This window comes from Mesocricetus auratus, unplaced genomic scaffold (assembly GCF_017639785.1).
Source record: "Mesocricetus auratus isolate SY011 unplaced genomic scaffold, BCM_Maur_2.0 Super-Scaffold_100003, whole genome shotgun sequence".
Lineage (NCBI taxonomy): Eukaryota > Metazoa > Chordata > Mammalia > Rodentia > Cricetidae > Mesocricetus > Mesocricetus auratus.
Window position 1 is genome coordinate 100,892,553 of NW_024429188.1, and position 19,806 is coordinate 100,912,358.

Genomic DNA, 19,806 nt, shown 5'->3' on the forward strand with positions numbered 1-19,806 from the left:
ATCTTCAAATTATCTTCAAAATAAAGAGTTTCTTGTTTTTTGTGTCTCACCAACCTCGACAAATCACATAAGTTATGTTAGAAAATAAAACTAAAAATAACAACAGAACAAAAAGCAAAACTTGTTTGGCATTTCTGCAAGGGACCAAAAAAAAGTTGACATTGGAAAGTTCTTCTGTTCAGGAGACCAACTAAAGAGTGTCAGTTGACTGCAGGGGTGAAGGTGGGCAGGATGCTATGCTGTGATAAATTGTACCTTCTACCTCCCCTGCAGTGGCCTCCTCCTATGGGACTGAAGCTGGAGCTCCTGCAGGGGACCATTTCCCACATTCAAGGAGGATTGACCATCTTCTCCCTGCACTTCACTTCGGCTCTGTATATTGGCATTACCCGGTAGAAAAACCAGGTGTACAGAGCATTACATACATGGTGAAAATGGCAAATTGGTTATTCCTGGAGTTCCTTGGCAGCAGAAAGACATACCACGTAAAATAGCAAGTGCTTGAGATGCTGTGTGTGCACAAAATGGAATGAAGTCAAAATACTGGGCCTATGATTCATGGAAGGCCAGGGTTGGAATTAGTGTGAGGACAGGGAGGGGAGGCCAGTGTTAGAATTACTATGAGGGCTATTTCACTCGCCACTCTCTCTAGAATCTGGTGCCTCACCAGTCACTCAATAGGTTCACAAAATCAAAGTTTAAGTGAGTGCCTGTTGGAGAAGCCAGCTGAGGCAGAGGTTTAGAAAAGCTTCTGGGCAACCACAGGCGTACTGATGAGAACTTTTACAACAGGACCCAGGACATCTGTTAGCCCTGCTATGCTGCAGTACTTGAAGAGAGACGTGGCTGAGAACAAGGCCCGTGAGAGAGCTGAGAGAATTCTTGCTTTGTGCTTATCGGGTCCACCTCTTGAGCCTAGAGAAGACGGGAATATTAATTTTATGATTTGTATATAACCTACACAGAAGCTTTTCTATTTGGAATTGATGTAGATGTATAGGTGTACATATATGCTCAGGTAAGTTTGTGTGCCAGCATGTGAAGGCCAGACATTAGCTTTAGGCTCCTCAGATGCTTTCTCCCTTGCTTTTTGAGTCAGTATCTCTCACTGGCCTGGAGTGCATTGGCCCAGGGTTCTGCCTTTCTCTGCTTCCACAGAACTGGGATTGCAAGCACACACCACCATGCCTTGCTCTCTTACATGGCTTCTGGGGATTGAACTCAAGTCCCCATGCTTTTAAGGCAAGCATGTTACCAATGGAGGTTATCTTTTCAGTTCTGAAGGGAAATTTGTAAAGGGAGGCCACAGCAGAACTCTTGTGGACCACCTTTGATCTCATAGGCAGGACAGTCAAACCTAAGGTTTCTCAATGGGGACTGGGTGCGATGTACATCAAGAGTGAGTGGTTTAATCAGGAGCGGTTTCATACTTGATTGAGGTCAGCATTGGCACTCACCTAGAGGGTACAGGAAAAGAAGTGGTTGCAAGGACTTTTTGGATTCTTAACGAGATTACACTGACTAGAAAGCCAGATGAGACAGAAAATTTGGATGAAGGAAGGAGAAGCATATGACCATTTTATAAAAAAAGACCCAATGTCATTTTATTTGAATGTTTATTTATTTTTTTCAAAGAAATCCATGCAGAGAAAGAGAAGAGGGAAACATGACAGCCATGTTCTAGCAGTCAAATGTAAGAAAATAATTTGGCACAAGTTGAAGGTTTTTTTTTTTCTTTTCAAAAAGACAATCTATCCTACCACTAAAATTTACCTTCCTCATAAAGATGCCATTTGATTTTCGAAAACATAACACACGGTTAGTCTCCTACTTAATGGCGGGAGGAGGCAGAGAAGATAAAAAAAAATAGAAAAAAAAAGAAAGTGGCTCCTTGATGTAGGAGGACCACGAGGTGCTGCAGGGCAGCACGGGCACCGGGACACTGGCAAGTCAGTGCACCAGGAAAAGAAAGCACGCCACATAGATGGCCGCACTGATCAGGATTTTCATCGGGGATGGCATATTCCCCACGCTGTGAGAGGTGGTGATCTCGTTGTCCTTCTGATTTACATGGTGCTTGTTCCCTGGAGCATCGTCCACATCCAGATCATACGCCAGTTCTGTCAAAAGAGAAGGAGGATTGGAATTGCAGACTGATATACCCCAGCAAGTCCACACCATTCCCAGCCTCCAGCCCCCATCTGGACTGGAAGCTCCCGTTTGGATTTTTCTTGTGTTTGGAAAGGGAGGGCTTCCAGAGCCATGAAGGAGAAGGTGTGTTTGGAGGGTGTTTTGTGCAACTGAGCTAGCTAGAAGTGCTCTTCTGCAGAGAGCACAGCAATGGAGTCTCTCAGCAGCATCACCACCCCACCCCCGCTGTGGCTCTACCAACACAGCAGGATGTTTGTTGGCCCTTTGCAGCATCTCCCAGGCAGATCTGTACCCTTGAATTGAAGGTCATTTTCATCAGAACTTACATCAAAATACGCTATGTGGATGAACATATCTGTCCTTGTGTGTTAGCGAAGGGAGGGGGAGACTGATGGCTATGTAGTGTACTTTCCTTTAGCCCCATAGAGCAGACTGTTATTCTTATCCCAGGAAATTTGTTGAGTTAGTGTTGAAGGACAGGGTAATTTGCTGTTGAAAGTTGTTTTATTTTTCCCCAATATTTCCTCTTTTATACAATTTCCTCTCCCATAAAAGCAATAAAACCTTACCAAACAGTCACATCTTATTGAGCATGCATGTCCAAACTTTTGACATTGTAATACAGCATTGTCACCTATGAAGTTCGCAGTTGAGAACTATTCAATCGAGGCAGCCCCAGAAGTATTCAATCAAGTTACCCCTTCCAAAAAAAGTTACCCCAAACACTCCTAATGTTTGAAATAAATTTATGATTTTGTGTTGGGTTGCATTCCTAGCTGTCCTCAGGTATATGAGGCTTCTGGTTGGGCATGCCTGAAAACATAGGATATAATTTGATGCCAAGTGAATTAAGGTTAAGGAGAGGCTGATGGGTACAGTCTTGCATTCTTGGCCTGTTATGTATGAGACCTATACATGATTCTGAAAAGAAATAGGATGTCTTTGACTTGTCCTGATACAAAAGAAGGCAAATCTAAGCAGACAAAGGTTTCTATGTGAAATTCAGGATCACCAGCCCAGGGGTCAGTTTCCTACAAATTTGTGTCTCCAGATCCAATCCACTCCCTTGTTTTTTCTTGACTCCATGGCTAATGTTTCTATTTCAGTATTTTGTGAAGGTGATGTGAGCTGCTCACCAACCAGCCAACTGTCCCATGGCCAGGGGGCACTGAGAGGCTCAAAGGAAATGACTGGGATTCTACTGAGTGAAGGCAAGGAGAGGAAGGAAGAGCTCCTATTACAGGCCACGAAAATACTCAGTAAGTCCCAGGAAGCAAGTGTGTGGACTCAACTGGTTCCAAATACTCACAGAACTGGGTCCAAGACCAGGGCAGCTCTGAGGCTGGCATGGGTTAGTACAGGAAGCAAATCAAGGAGATCAAAGCCAAGAGCTTTGATTTCACAGGCTGGGACCCTACTTTCCAAAAGACTATTTTAATCAATAATGCTCCCAGGGGTGATAGAAGAACCAATTTTAATATGTCTCATCTGAAGAAACAATATGTTTTACTTCAAAGTTACTTTAATATGCATATACTTGATCAGCAGTGTAGACCAAGTATTTCTGTGCTTTGGTTTACTAATTATATTTATCATTGGGTGATAGTTCAAATTCACTGTCTTTTAGTGTGATAGATATTTATATTTTCCCTATCTATTTGAGTGATATATATTATATTAGACCATTTGCTTATAGTAGCCAAAACCAACTATTTTTTTTTATCTTGTAATTTATTGCAATTCTTTGTCACTGCATCCCAAGGAGATGATGGCCTAGCTTTTAATATGTATAAATCTGATTCTATTTCACTCCTCTAAAATTGAAGCAAGTTTCTTTTGCCTGAGTGCTGACAGTTTTTCAAATCTTGTTTTCTGGGGAACTCTGCTCAGGAAAAGTAATTTAGCAGGCTGTAATCCAGATCCCCCTCAGCACATACAGACAGACAAAATAAAGGGGGGAAAGAACAAAGAGTAATACTCTACTTGGAGACCAGACCTCTTTCTCTGAAAGGTGAGCTATGCAGGGTGCACAAGATGGCTAGGGTCAGCTGTCAGTTGACAAAGCTAGCACAGGCTTAGGTCACGATCGGCTTTCAGTAAAGCAGAGAGCACATATGGCTGGTCTCTTGAAAGCCAAGCCTTGAGTCCCAGGCAGCTTCTCCACTTAAGCAAAGAGGGGTATTTTTAGGCCTGACCTGAATGAGAGGGCTCTCAGCATTGCTTTCACATTCTTGTCTGGATGATACTCTTGCCCAACATCAAGATGAAACAATATCTATTAATGTTCCCACTTCGCTCCTCCTCTAGCGGTTTTACTCTTCAAATAATCCGCTAACATTGAACAGTCTTGATGACTGTAGCAGCTATAGCAGGTGCAAACACTTCTGCTCAGTCCACTAGTTTTTAATCCTTTTAATGCAAGTTTTACTTTACATCTATTTGTTATTTACTTAGTGTGACATATGTGAGTGCAGATGCGTAGAAGGAAGTCAGAAGACAACTCTCAGGAGTAGGTTCTTTCATTTCATGTGGCTTCTGGGGATTGAACTCAATCTTGTACAGCAAGTGTGTCTTCTCTCCTCTAATCATCTCCCTTGGGTCTTATACTTGGAAATAATAACACTCTAATTAAGTTATTTAATGCTCATGTTTACTAGACAGTGTCTACATTAAATAAATTATAAATTATATAAATATATATACCATCTCATTGACTTTAATCTTCCCCACAACCTTATGTAGTAGGTATTGGAATTCCCATTTTACAAGTGAGGAAACTCAAGTTCAGGGTAGTGATTTTGGTCTATATTTCCATGGTTGATTATCAGCAGCTGTAGTATTTGAATCCAGGCTCTGACCATAAAGCTTTTATGAAACCATGCTTCTCCTTTTAAAAGTGTGTGTGTGTGTGTGTGTGTGTGTGTGTGTGACTTTTTGAGACAGGGTTTCTCTGTGTAACAGAACAGCCTCGGATGTCCTAGAACTTGCTTTGTAGACCAGGCTGACCTCAAACACAAAGAAATTAATCTGCCTCTGCCTCCCATTTTTAAAAAATAATTTGTTTTTCTTTTATGTGCATTGGTGTTTTGCCTGCATGTATGTCTGTGTGAGAGTGTCAGATCTTGGAATTACAGACAGTTGTCAAATGTCTTATGGGTGCTGGGAATAGAACTTGGATACTCCAGACGTCAATGCACTTAAATGCTGAGCCATCTCTCCAGTCCACCATACTGCTTCTTGAAAAATTCTATATACCAAATATGCTGCAAGACTACGTAGGAATAGAGTCCCATTAAAAAATCCTCAATTCCTGAATGTATATAATAAAAGGGAACTTCCAAAGCATGGGAAAAAGGCATTGTTTTCACTTCAAGTTTACCACATACTCAATTAAGAAACCTTGTTAAACTTTGTAGAATGGTGCAAAGACTTCTTGATTTGGGGACCTGACATGGAAATTATCAGTTCTGTTTCTCAAGAGATGACTAATAATGGCTAAGGCCATTAGATCCCTGGGACAAATCTAGGCCACCAAATGGCCTCTCAGAATATTCTTATCTAAGTTATGGTTAGTGATTGCTTGAGGCTCTCCATTCAGAAGGAAGAGAAGTCTGTCCCTCAGTCCCTCAGTTCTGTGTCTGCGGTGTAAACTGACTGGAAGCCCAGCAAAGCCAGGAGGGATCCGAGAGCAATAGAGTATCATGGGAGAGAGGAGAAATAGGATCTTGGTCAAAGATAAATGGGGACATTCCTGGATGAAGGAAATAGTATCCAATTTCATTTAATAAACAATGCTAGTCTGTGTATGATGTCCTAAGCAGAAGGCTGAGGAAAGATTTAGGTACTCCTTCAAGGAATCCCATACTGTAGCAAGAGCACAACAATAGACAAACCAAGTAGACATCTCTCCCAAAACAGAAAGGGCACACACAAAGGCATTGGCAAATTACCAAGGGGGATAAAACCCCCAAACAGAAGTATCTGGGATGATTTTTAAGCCAATTTGGTTATCTGCATTAGGAAGCATGACGATGACGATGTCTATAGTATGGTTCACCAAGAATTGAGGTTGCAGACAATGGATTTTCAATAAGAGCAAGGGGCCTCTATGGTGTAAGGGGGTGGAGTACACACTCTTTCTACACACACACACACACACACACACACACACACACACTCATGTAAGCAAGCACGCATGCACACACTTGTGAAGGGAGGTAGTAGTGGTGAAAGGTAAGGCAAGAAGGACAAATTGGGGCCAAAATGTGTGAAGGCAGCAGAGAGAGCGTTTGACAGTTTCTAAGGCAATGCGTGCACAGTCTGATCTAGTATTATCAGTGTGAAGCATGCCCTAAGCCAGAAGACTCAGGCATCTTCTCTGAAGAAGCGAGGAGCCTGTGGGAAAGCTAGGGATCAGTGAGTAGCACATATGAAAAAAAATAAAACCTAAAAGCTAAATCTATACCAAATTAAATAACTTGGTTTTGCTATAAATCAGACATATAAGAAACACTACAAATGATTTTATTTGAAATCATTCATATTTTCTAATGATTTCCAGGCTATATTTTCATCACATTAGGTGTATTATTTTGAAAGGGACATAAATTGCTTCTATCTTGGAGTGTTTCTTCTGTGAGAACCTTTTGGGTCAGCAAGATTTTTTTCCAGGCTACATCTAAATGTCTGTTTCTATTTGTAATCAGTTTAACTATCCCCAGGGGGTAGACCCAACTATCTGTACTAATTACATACTCAGCCCTGACTCTTATTTCGCCTTCGTGGCCTTTGTGTTGTAGATTAGATGATCCATTTAAAATAACAGTCAGTCATTAGGGGCTGCCTGTTGTTTGTGTTGGAAAGCTTTTCTGCACTGGGCAAAGCTCTCAGAGGAGAGCCCTCCATTCCTGGTTATTAAAAATCTCCTCCTGGAATCCCCAAGGAGTCTTTACCATCCCCAGGGGTCTGGAACTCTAGATTCAAGACCTGGCTTGGTTGCAGTCTTCCTATTTCACCTCTGACAAACCATTTCCTTCCCAGCTTTAGTTGCCCCATCTGGAAAATCAGGGTGCTGAACTGATGACCCCCACACTTCCTTTGCGTTCTATTTATCTTTGCTTTCAAGGCTCTTGGGACCTGGAAAAGGAGCATAGTCTGCTGCAGGCTGTAATCATTCCTTTATTCACAATAGCCAAGGTGGCCTTTTCCAACAGAGCCTCCCTGTACAAGCAGGGTCAATCAGATTTTTCCCTGGGGATATTTCTCTAGTAATCATCAGCTACTGAATTCTCTTGCTTCTTGACTTCCTCATCTTGGATGAAAGACCCTGACAAGAAACAAATCCATGATGCACTTCTCTGGTTTTGTTTCTAACCTGTGTTATAATAACCCTACCGAAGCTACTGCCCCCAGAGGTTTGGGAGAGAAGCTGCCGGATCTGAGGGAGGGTCCCTCAAGCAGGCCTGCAGGAGGAGGATTTCGCAGCCAGTGAGATGAGTCTTGGGACCTTTTCAAAGTCTTTGAGGGCCTGAGTATATAACAAGAAGCAAATGCCCATCCTCTGAGTAAATCAGCATCAGGAAGAGCTTCACTTACACTGACAGCACAGGGCAGCTAGGGATGCCGCTCAGATGTTAGAATGCTCATCTCAAATGTACAAGGCCTTGGGTTCAATCTCCAGCACTGTGTAAACTGAGTGTGGTGGCCAATGCGTGTAATATCAGCACTTGGGAGGTGGAAGCAGGAAGATCAGAAGTTCAAGGTCATCCTTGGCAGAAGACCTTGTCTTAGAATTAAAAATGGCAGGGAAGAGGATGCTGCTGCTAAGCCAAGAATGGGGGTTTCTTCCTTGCCAAGCCTGTCCCAGCAGATGGCTTCAATCTGGCCCTAATATAGCAACAGAACAACACTGCCTCCATCCCTGTTTTCCATTTGCTGCGTACAGTTAAGACTTGAGTATGCGAAACCTCAGGACATTGCCTGGCATACCCCAGAGGATAAAACTGGGGGCAATCTCCAAGGAAACGGCACTCATTGCAACACTGCTCATTTTGCTGCCCATTCACATGGACATCCTGGGGCTCTGCCATTGGTTTCTGATTCCCAAACAGACCTTGGTTGCCTTGTCTTCTGAACCACAACAAAAGCCCCCTTCCTGCCACAGTAAGCCCACCTCCTGTATGAACTTTCAGGAATGGAAGCAGAAGCAAGTGGCTCTGCAAGTGAAGGCAGGTTCTCTGGAGGTCTCGGTTTTCTTTTTCACAGTTCAGATGTGGGTAAACGGCATACTTCATTCAGGCCTTTGGGTTTTAATTCTTCTAATGGGACCCCTTGGAGAACAGGCACATTTCATAGGATGTCTTATTGACAAATAAGTGAGCTTTCTATTTTGCCCAGTTGATAACTGACTGTAAAGCCTGGGAGTGACCTTGTGGCTGCTCCTGGAACAGGGGTAGGCAGTGAAAGTGCCACTTCAATTTTTATTGCTAATTCCAGCCTGCAAACATCCTCAGTTACAACTGAGTATTATTTCTATTAAAAGAATAAAGTGTTGAGAGAATACAATAGATTGTGTCCATTCAGGAGGAATGATCTATTTCATAATAGTCCTGTTTTTCAAGCTGGAATACAATATCTTTAGATTACACTGCACTGGGCTATGGACATAGAGACCATGACATACTTCCCAGGGCTGTAGTAGAGGAAAAGTACACTGCTTTATAGAAAAAACATTCAAGGCTGGGGCTGGAGAGGTGGCTCAGTGGTTAAGAGTGCTTGCTGCTCTTGCAGAGGACCTGGGTTTGGTTCCCAGGACCTACATGACAACGCACAACACTCTCTAACTCTAGTTCCAGGGTGACACTGACACCCTCTTGAGGCGTCTTGGCTTCTGTGTGCACATTGTTCACCTACATACATTGAGGTACACACACACACACACACACACACATTCAAATACATTAATAAAACTAAAAATGTTTTTAAAGAAACACATAAGGTTGTATGATGGAGTAAGAGTACACTGCAAATACAATGAAACTTTCATAAAACATTCCTGATTGAGATAGCCCTTCAAATTAGGTTCTATATCCTCAGGGCCAACAAATCACCTATGACATTCTGACTCTCAAATTCCAATTGGTGATCCAATACATTCTCTTCTATGGTGACTTCCTTGTCAGCAGACAACACCATTGGCCCTCAGCTATGGCTCAGGCTGCCTAACTTTCTAATAGAAAACTGTCTCGAGGAATTTGAAACATTGTCTGTGCTATATTGTTGTTTTGCAGTTAAGCATCAATCAAGAAATCATTCAATCTTTGAGAAAATAGCAAGTGGTCTTATTATATAATCTTATCATAACATGGGCCACTATTGTACTTCTTTGGATGTGTTATGAGTCAAGTCATATTCCCAAGAAAGAGAATAGCTCTGTTTTGTCCTGGAAACCTAGGGAGTGAGTGGGTGCTGGCCCTCCCCCAGCAGGCTCAGAGGCACGGGCATCACCTTCCTCAGGAGGTGATTACTACACTCATGTCAGTGAGTGTTCCTTCCTTGAGGCTTCCTAAAGCCTCAGAAGAACCAGCTCATCAAAGCCTTTATTTCCACACAAGAACCTCCCTTATTCTCACTGGAAGTGATGGGACTGAGAGACAGGGGAAGGGAGAGTCTTTAGATTAATTGTTCATATTATCATCACTGCTGTTATTATTATCAATATCTCAGAAGAGAACGTTTACAAAGGTTTTATTTTGTGTGTGTGTGTGTGTGTGTGTGTGCACGTGTGCGCATGCTGCTGCTTGTCTGTATGTACACCATGAGTAACAAAATAAGGCTGAGAGATGACTGAGTGGGCCAGGATTTGACTCCCAGTACCCGTATGAGGTGGTTCACAACCACTTGTAACTCCAGCTCCAGAGGGATTTGACTCCTATGGCCTCCATGGGCACCTACATTCAAGTGCACATCACCTCATCCCAAAAAAACTTTTAAAAAGCATATATTAGTCAGGGAAACATGGCTCAGTTGGCAGAGTGCTTGCCTAGCAGACACAAAACCCAGGCTTTAATAGCCAGCACCACATGAACTAGATATGGTGGTACATGCCTATAATCTCAGCATTTGGATGAAGGCAGGAGGGTCAGAGTCTCCTTAACTACAAATTGAACTCAAGGAGGTGGCTACATGAGGCCCTGTCTACAACCAAAGCAATCAAGTAATCTTATATTAGAAAACAAGAAATAATGGCACTTAGGATACAGACTCCCTAATCCCCAGTGCAAGGACATTGCTAGTCTGGTACCTTACTTAGCTGAAAATAAACCCAACACCAAGGCACACACACCAAATGGTTCTTTTGCAGCGTTTTGAAACTCAAGTCAAGTTGTGCACAACAATAAAAATGAATGGCTCTTAAGTATTACCATGGAATACATGTAAAGCTTCTCAACAGGGAATGATGAGGAAGGCTTTTTACGGGGGAGGGGCTTAGGGATTTTAATTGGAGACTGATTACTAAAGAGCAGGTATATACAATCTCAGGAAGTATATATTTGCTTTTTGTTTTAATACATACAAATGATGCTAAGTTTAAATTATATTTTCAAAACAACAAATACAAGGAGACTCTCTCCTCATAAATTTAAAAATTAATGGGTCAGATCACGAAGCTCTGATTGTAACATCAATTGTGGGCATGACACTATCACAGAGGTATGCATCATTAGGCTTTAAGAATGTAGAAAACACAAAATGTCACTTATTGTAGCCAAATCCAATGACTGCTGAGGACTCATGGGAATAAGGAAATGGTCATGCACTTCCTCAGAGCCAACTATATTAGGAGTTATCAAATACACGAGGGCTTTATTTTGATGGGAAAACTCTGGTAAGCTTCCATTTTTTATGAGCAGTAGAAGATCTGTGGGGGTGGGGGGGATTACCCTAGAATCAAAATACTTACAGTGTCCTGGCAGTGTCTAACGATAAGAAAATGACTCGCATCCTAGCCAAAGTGGGGGCAAAAGGAAATTTCTAAAAGTATTCAGAGCTGGAAATCAAGAGCAGGCAGGTGTCCTTATAAATGAAAGCTGAACAGCTTCCCTAAGTTGTTCAGTCTCAGTTTTGTTCATTAAATGCTCACCAATTGTACAATTCCTCCCTCATTGTCGGCAGGATTCGGGGATAAGACTATTTTTCTTTCAGTTTACTTGAATGCACACATTGGCCTCTTGGCTCCATTGCCATCCCATCCCACCTGTGTATCTGGACTATCACTCTCACACAGGCATCTCTTCTTTCTCTGGGTGCTGGTCCTTTGTCCTCTGCTTCAGCCCAGGCCCTTGACCTAGTCCTCAATGGCCAAATTATATAAGATGGCAGTTTCTCTCCAATACCCCACTTTTGGGGGGTATCCAGGAAGGAATATTCTATTTTGTGACAGCTAGAAATAAGACAGCATTTATTCCTAAAAACATATGTGGGAACACATTTCTCCCTGCCTCACAATTCTTCGATGGCTCACTCCTGCATATGGGAGATAGTCCTAAGTCCTCAGCAGCTTCTCTGCCTCATGTTTCCCTCTTTCTAATTGGAGAACTGCCCATATATTTTTCCAGGCATCATATACTCTAGTCCTAGCAATGTTGAAAATGCCAAGGACTTGAAGTTTTTTCAAGCTGTTTTCTTAGATTGGGATGGGTGTCTGTATGTTCTTTCTCTACTTTCTCTCCCCAGCTCTCCATCTTTTATTTTCCTCCCACTCCATCTATTCTAGCCACAAATACATCTTCCAAGTTTCAACTTATACACAACACATCTTTCAGGAAGCCTACCTTTCTTGCCTTGGCCCAAATTAATAGCTTTTCAGTTACTACTGGATTGTATTTCCATTATAGAACCAACTTCAATTTGTATCACAGTCAAGCTAGTCATTCCCAGAGTCTCCTCCTCAACTAGACTGACTTTGGTGAAGTAAGAAATGATTTTCATTGTTCTCCATAGCTCCCACACAGGATTTGCTTGTTGCCTGAATGAATGAATAAGTGAATGTCCTATTCCTGGCCTATTGAGAGTATGTAGATGTGGGGCAATCTCCTCCATGATGCCCATCCTTAAAGGACTGATGGTTCTGATTTCATCACGGGAGTCACCACTGACCCATGCTGAAGACAACACAAATGTAGAGCCAAATTGTGGGAAGCTCAGGAAGCAAATGGTAATGTTCAAAGTCTGGCGTTTAGCTTCCTAGGCACTGCTAAGCAGTAGTCCGTTTTCATGATCCGCAGCAGCAGTTTATTGTACTCAGTGTGGATGGAATCCACAAAGATTATTTTCGTATTTGCTTTTGTTGCCTGGAACTTGATGCTTTGCTATGCGAGCAGCTGACACATGCCAGCCCTGTGTGTGACATGCAGAGCAGGAAACAGGTTTTGTAGTGAGTAGTTCCATTCATTTCCCACTTGCAACCCTGATGACTGTGTCCCCACACCTTTGGCCTCTGCCCCTGCCTCAAGATCTACCCACCCCTGCACCACACCCCATCCTTTCCCTCACCAATGATTCCCAAGTGTAGGGGCTGCTGTGATTGAAGTCTCAATGCCTGTCTCTGGAACATCAAAGTACGGCGTTGTTAATGAAGTCCACCGCTTAGCTGTGAGCATACAAAGCAACAGGACTTCAATCCTCTCAGTAACACCTGCCAGCACCCCTTTCTCATTGCAGAGGTTCATGGGATGAGTGCCAGTAAAATACAATTGCATGCTGGCAGAAGAATGAGTACAATACCTTAACCTGGAAGCTCTGTGTTGTCATCCCCCCAACCCCCAATACCATTTCTCAATTCACTTCTTTTTGTTTTTCCATTGCTCTCTAAGCTACTTTCCTGTATCCAATTATTTTTTTTCTATGGTCTAATCATAGCTTTCTCTAACAAACATTTCTCCCCTGTTTCCACAGCACTCTTTTCCATATCCTTAGGCAAAAACAGAGGTTGGAATGATTGGATAGATTTTGATTTTTAAATGTTTTTGGTTTTGAGACAGTGTTTCACTCTAACTCAGAGCCAGCTCTGAACTTGCTTTGATTCACCTGCCACACTCTTCCGAGTACTGCAGCAGTGTGAACTATCACAGCCAAGTTTCTAGAGAAACTGCCATCATCCTGCTTGTCTCCCCTTCACCGCCTTTGAGTCCTGAGGACTGAACCCAGGACCTCACCAATGCTTGTCTACCACTGAGCCACATCCCCGCTTCTTGGTTCTGAATAATAAACAGGACTTTATCTTTTGATTCTTTCATACTTGCTGTAAACCCCTATGCCAGGTTCTGTTTCTTGTGGAAGAGATTCCAGTATTTCCTTCCTTAATCTTCCGCCAGCATCTTCATTCTCTTCCTGTGTACACCCCTTAGTCCCTTTCTGCTTCTTACCTCAGTGTTCTTCTTTTGCCTCTCTAGCTCACAGGCCTACTTCCATGACAGTCAGATCATCTGCCCAGGTCCTTTGCTATTCCCCTCTCTCTCTGGATTAGCTTCCTCACCCCACGCCCACCCCACTTTAGTTCCTGCTGCTTCATGACCTTGTTTTTCTCCTAAGAGGAAACTAATTTGGACTTAAGAGAGATTCAGTACTTTCTAATCATTTTTGTAATCTGAAAAATGCCTTTCTGACAATTAGAACAACCTGTTAAGGTGTAGGTTTCCCCTAGATGATCAGATCTCAGGAAGGTGGTCCCTAGGAGTTTGGACAGCCGTTAGGTAGGAAGTTGGTGAAGAAATTCATACATGGAATGTAAGGGGTGGGGAGGTAGCTTCTTCCAGCCCTGAGATTCTAGAATCTCATTTAGATCTTGAAAGGTCTCCTGACAGGGATGAAGGATGAGGGTATAAGGGTCAAAGTGACCTTTGTATACTTTCCACAGACACAGATACTGCTTCCAGAGCAGTCTCTCCCAAAGAAACTGACTAGTGTCTTTTGGAGTCAGTGGCTAGCTTGAAGAGGGAGATGTTAAGTTGGCTCAAGAGTTATTGACTAAGACATGATTTTAGGGGAATAAATGGTGACTTGCTTAAGGTGGAGAGAAAGAATCCTATGAGCTGTTAGTTTGCTGAGTTAAATATCAAAAATAACGAAAATTTGTACCAGGAAATATGAAATGTACAGCGTGGGTAACCGTATAGAGGCGTTCCTGTGCAAGAGATGATGGAGCAATCTACTCAAGTTTTGCTTACAATGCATCCTCCAGAAGAACAATTCGTGATTCCCAGGTGGTAGACACTGTGCTTAGGGCAACTTCCTAAGAGTAGCCACCCTTCAGGACATGGGAAGCAAAGAAGAGGCCTTAGCTGGATAAAAGTCCTTTGAGGACCATGCTTAGGACCTAAGCTGGAAAGGCAGACAAACTGAGGAGAAAAAGCCAGATGATCTGCACACAAATAGCTCTGTGAGTGCAAAGTGAGGCTGGGGAAGGGAAAAAGGGTACCAGTCAGCCTAGACTCACAACCCTAAACCTGGGAGGGGAGAAAGGAAATGCCTACTATGAAGAGTGACAGCTCACTGAGGAGGAGTACAAAAAGCCACCAGGAAGATAGTGCACCAAAAGTAAAAGACAATGCAGTCAGCATGAACACTGATTAACTATGACCATTGGCAGTCCTGCTTCTTTGTAAGTGAAAAGGAAGACACATTTTCCACTATGTTTTTCCCTAACTACCCAACACATCAAAGTGTCCATGAGCCACACAAATACGTGTTGTGATTGGTTAATTAGAATTAGGAAGAAAAACGGCTGAGAACAAAGCACCATGCTGTAAGAACCACTCGAGGGACATTTCAGTAACTGCAGGGCCAAAAGGAATCCATGATAAAGCACACTAAAACAGGAAAAACAGAGGCCACCAATTTGAAAAAGGGCAAGAGGGGATGTATGGAGAGAGGATGATAGAAAAGGGGCAAAATGATGAAATTATAATGTCAAAAAAAATTCAGTCACCAATAGCTAAACCAGATAAAAATGGGGGTTTTGTAGCCTGCCACTCTAAAATTCTGGAAATATATGTCAAAAAAAAAACAATAGAAATAAACATAGCAGTCAACCTGTAACTATCCAAAAGAGGATAGGACATAGGGTGGTAATATTCATGTCTTGGGGAGAAACAAATCAAACTCACACACTTGGTACTGATATTAAAATGGGAGGCTGATATTAAAATGGGAGGTATGGCACCAGGAACCTCGTATACTCCTATAACTTTCTTTCGTGGCGCTTTCCCCACACTAATTAAGAAGAGATTACAATGGGGTTCTGTGGCTTGGGCAGTTTGTGGGGCTTCTGGTAGTGGGATCAGTATTTATCCCTAGTGCTTGAACTGGCTTTTTGGAGCCTGTTCCCTATGATGTGATACCTTGCTCAGTTTCGATACAGGGGGGAGGGGCTTGGTTCTGCCTCAACTTGATGTGCCAGACTTCGTTGACTCCCCATGGGAGGCTTTACTCCCTCTGAGGAGTGGATGGGGGGAGGAGAAGGAGGGAGATGGAGGGGGTGGGAGGAGGGGCGGGAGGGGGAACTGTAGCTGGTATGTAAAATAAAAACATTTAAATAAATAAAAATTTTCAAGATGGAAAATTGAAAAAAAAAGAGAAGAGATTATACTGGGAAACATGCCTTGTAAACATGGCTTTTCTCAAACTAAAGTCCAATGTATTCTTTTTTTCTGGTTTATACTATTAATAAGTTTAAAGTAAAAATTTCATATCATAAAATTCACCCATTTCAAGTAAATTTCAAATGTTCAGTGTGTTTTAGTGAATTTATTGCGGTGTGCAACCGTCATCAGAGCGCAATTGTGGAACACCTTCATCTGCTCAGTAAATCCCTCATACCAGTTACAGTTAATCCTCCAATGGATTCTCCTGAATTTTTCATCTTGAGCCGTTTGCATCATTCAATACTTTTGGTCATGGCCTGTTTCAAAACTTGGCATGGTCCCTGCTTCCTGTCACTGCTTCCGCCTGCTCCTCTCCTACCTCTCTGATCACTCTCAGATTCCTCAGGACTTTTTATCTCTCTCCTGCACTGTTTTTAAAGATGGATATTCTCTTCCTCCAGTCTTTACTGTTCCCATTTTACAAATTTTCCTCAATATGTTAATTGGTACCCCCCCAACCCGGCCCCACATTTATCTCTAACCGAGAATTTCCACATCTGGGTTTATCTCAGACATCTTTCTGGAGATTTTTAAGTTCACTGACTGTTCCCAGCTGGATGTCTGTCAGGCAGCTCAGACTTCTCATATCTCAAGGGGAACGAGGCATTTCCCTTCCCTTAACTGCTCTCCTCCTCGTCTCCTGCAGCCCCTTTCAGCGAATGTCTTTAGTCATCACCCCAGTCAGAAACCTACCAGTCTCCCTTTTCATCTTCTACATTGAATTAACCACCACTTCCTCTAAGGACTGTTTGTCCTCTTGATATTCAGAGAATCCTTTTCCCTTCAATTGCCATTGTTTGTTCCTGGGCTATTGTAGTAGCCCATTTTATCTTTATCCAAATCACTGGAATCTTTTCATTTGATTGCTACCTACCAGACTACCCAGCATGCAAATACACTCTCTCTTTCTTTCCTTCCCTCCTCAACTTTGAGACGCAGTTTTATGTAGCCTGTAGTAGTCTTGAATTATCTGTGTAGCCTTGAGGATGATCTTGACCTCTAACATTTTTATTTTACTTTATGCATGTTGATGTTTTGTCTGTATGGTCATGGGCCACGTGTTCCTGATACCCTCAGAGGCTAGAAGAGACCATTAGGTTCCTTGGGACTGGGATTAGAGATGGTCATGATTTGCCTTGTGGATCCTCTGCAAGAGCAGCACGTGCTCTTAACCACTAAGCTGCTTCTCTAACCCCAACCTTGAGCTCCTGAGTCTACTACCTCCACCTTCCAAGCACAAGGATTATAGTTGTGTAATGCCTATGTTTTCTGCAGATGGAACCCAGGGCTTGGCTACTGTTGGGAAAGCACTCTATCAACTAAGTTACACCATTGGCCCATGAATACATATTGTTTTATTTTATTATGAGGGGTGGCAGAAGGCATTTCTCATGGAAGTATATAATGTCCTTTGATTGTGTCTCCTATATCTTGCTACTTTCCCCTTTCCTGACCCTCTTCACTCCATTAGTCTCCTTTGTTCCCATAGATAGTTTCACTTCTAATTATATGAAAACACACTTTTCTAACAAATTAGTGTACAAATTAACAGGTCTCTCTATGATGTTTTCATGCATATTTTGTTTCGACTGATTGTCCCTTGACACACCCCCATTTTCTGTACTCCCTTCCTGTCTTATCTTTCCATCTCCAGTTTTTTTCCTTTCCTGTCACATGTATTCTATTACCCTCCCAAGTTCCCTTCCTTAAAACCCCCTTTCCCCATCTCCCCATCCTCTTTTCTAGTTTTATGACTTACACCCACATTCACTCTCATATAGCTCACGCATACTAAGGTTATAAGCTAGGGTCCATGTATGAGAGAGAAAATGAGATATTTGTCTTTCTGAGCCACCTCACTTAATATAGTGTTTTTCAGTTCCAACCACTTTCCAGAAATTTTCATAATTTCACTTTTATCCACGACTGAATAAATTGCTATTGAATGTTTTTGAACATCTAGGCTGGTTCTCTTTCTTTGCTGTTTTCAATACAGCACCAGTAAACATGAATGTGCAAATATCTGTGGTAGGCTATAGATCCTTTAAGGTTTATGTCTAGAAAGACTATAGCTGGGTCATGGAGTCTTTTTTTAACTCTTCCTTTTTATTTTAGTTTTTCTATGTGTGTGATTGATGTGTATGTATGTGTATATATGTTCATAGGTGGGAGTGCATGGCTCACACTTCCTGTGGTCCATATATGTTAGTCAAACGACAACCTAAGAGTCAGTTTTCACTTCCTATTGTTTAACTACTGTACATGCCAGGCTAGCTGGCCTGCCAGATTCTAGAGACTCTCCTGTCTCCACCTCTCACCTCTTCAGAGGAACACTGACTACAGATACACACTACCTAGTCTGGCTTCATATGGGTTCTGGCGACTCAGATCTTTATGCTGTGCAACTTGTGCTTTTCCCACTGAGCCATGTTCTCAGACTCTCTTATATGTTTTCAAAAACCTCCACATGGGAAATCCATTAATATTAAAGGTTCAGACAACACCAACATATATACAGTCTACACACCACACACACATACACACCCCCCCACACACACTTTCCATCTCACTATTTCCTCTGACAACTTCTCAGTGATGATTGCATACACGGACTCAGATTGTACCATCTTGTAAATCTTTGTGTGTTAATATTTGTAGAATGACCTCATTCTTTTGAACCATTGCAAGGGATTCCATAGAGTGAACGCAATAATGAGCTATTTCCCATGGCTAGGCATTTAAGTTGTTTCTGATTTCTCCTATATAAAAATAGCTTCAGTGAATATGCTTTGATATATGCCTTTGGCATGTGATGTAAGTCTATGGGGTCTATTTCATCCTAGCATGTAGAATGATAGCCAAATATGGTCAAGTCGCAGGACCACAGAGCAGAAGGCAGGACAGGCTAGTTGGAAAAAAAGAATTTTGAGAGAAAGGGGGTTAATATTCTAAAAATATAATGCAGAATATGATATCAAGGTAACATTACAATGTTAAGGAATTGGGATGAAAATTATCTTATAATAAGTAGCATAAGGCAACAGATATTTTTAAAAACCAGAGTCAGACGCAGTGGTGTATGCCCATACTCTCAGCTACTTGGTAGACTCAGACATGAATGAAGGCTGTGATTTTGATACTAGCCTGGGTAATATAGTAAGACTTCCCTCCCTTTCAAAGAACCAAACTAAACCAACCGACCAACCAACCAACCAACCAACCAACCAAAGATACCTCTTCAAACATTCATCTAAAAACTGAAATTTCAATGTATGAAAAATCTGGCTGTGCAGAATTGTTGTGGGAGATGAAGGGGGAGTGACAGTCACCTATTACTGAATATGATTAGACAACAGAGTGCTTTCATTAAGCATAACAGCATGGCTCTAGGCTATATAAATTGGTTGGTGGGTCAAATTTTAGTATGTAAACTACCTTCATGGCTGCTAGTTGGATGCATGTACAATATCTTTTTTTAACCTTCACAATTTTAAGATGTTGAAAATACTTCATAGAGAAGATAATTCAAATCATCAACAAAGTAGAAAATGGGTCTTCCGAGGAAGTGCCAAAGAAAATATATTTGTGGGGTAGTGGTGGCTCACACCTTTAATCACATCACTTTGGAGTCAGAGACAGGCAGATCTCTGTGAGTTCAAGGCCAGCCTGGTCTACAGAGCTAGCTCCAGGACAGCTAGAGATACATAGTGAAACCCTGTCTGAAAATGCCCCCACCCAAAAAAGAAAGAAAGAGAGAAATATATTTGTCTAGAGACATTTGATTTACTTCCAAAAGTGGTGACACTGTGGTCCTAAGACCTTTAGGGAGTTTTTGGTGACGAGGGTTTAATGCTGGTACTTAGTTTGTTGCTCAGCCTGAAAACCCACAATTGCACAAACAGTAAACAACATGTGAGGGGAAAATCAAAATAAGTATGCTGTAATTAGGTAT

General features: G+C 42.1%; 1 protein-coding gene across 1 annotated transcript in view; it reads right to left on the minus strand.

Annotated features, from left to right (window-relative positions):
* Positions 1-1,602: 1,602 nt before the first annotated feature.
* Positions 1,603-19,806, minus strand: part of Gpc3 (glypican 3) — a 362,100-nt gene continuing 343,896 nt past the window's right edge. Inside the window, exon 8 of the mRNA XM_005085548.4 lies at positions 1,603-2,120. Within this exon, the coding sequence (XP_005085605.1) occupies positions 1,951-2,120 (170 nt within the window). The 3' untranslated portion in view covers positions 1,603-1,950. The remainder of the gene's footprint in view (positions 2,121-19,806) is intronic.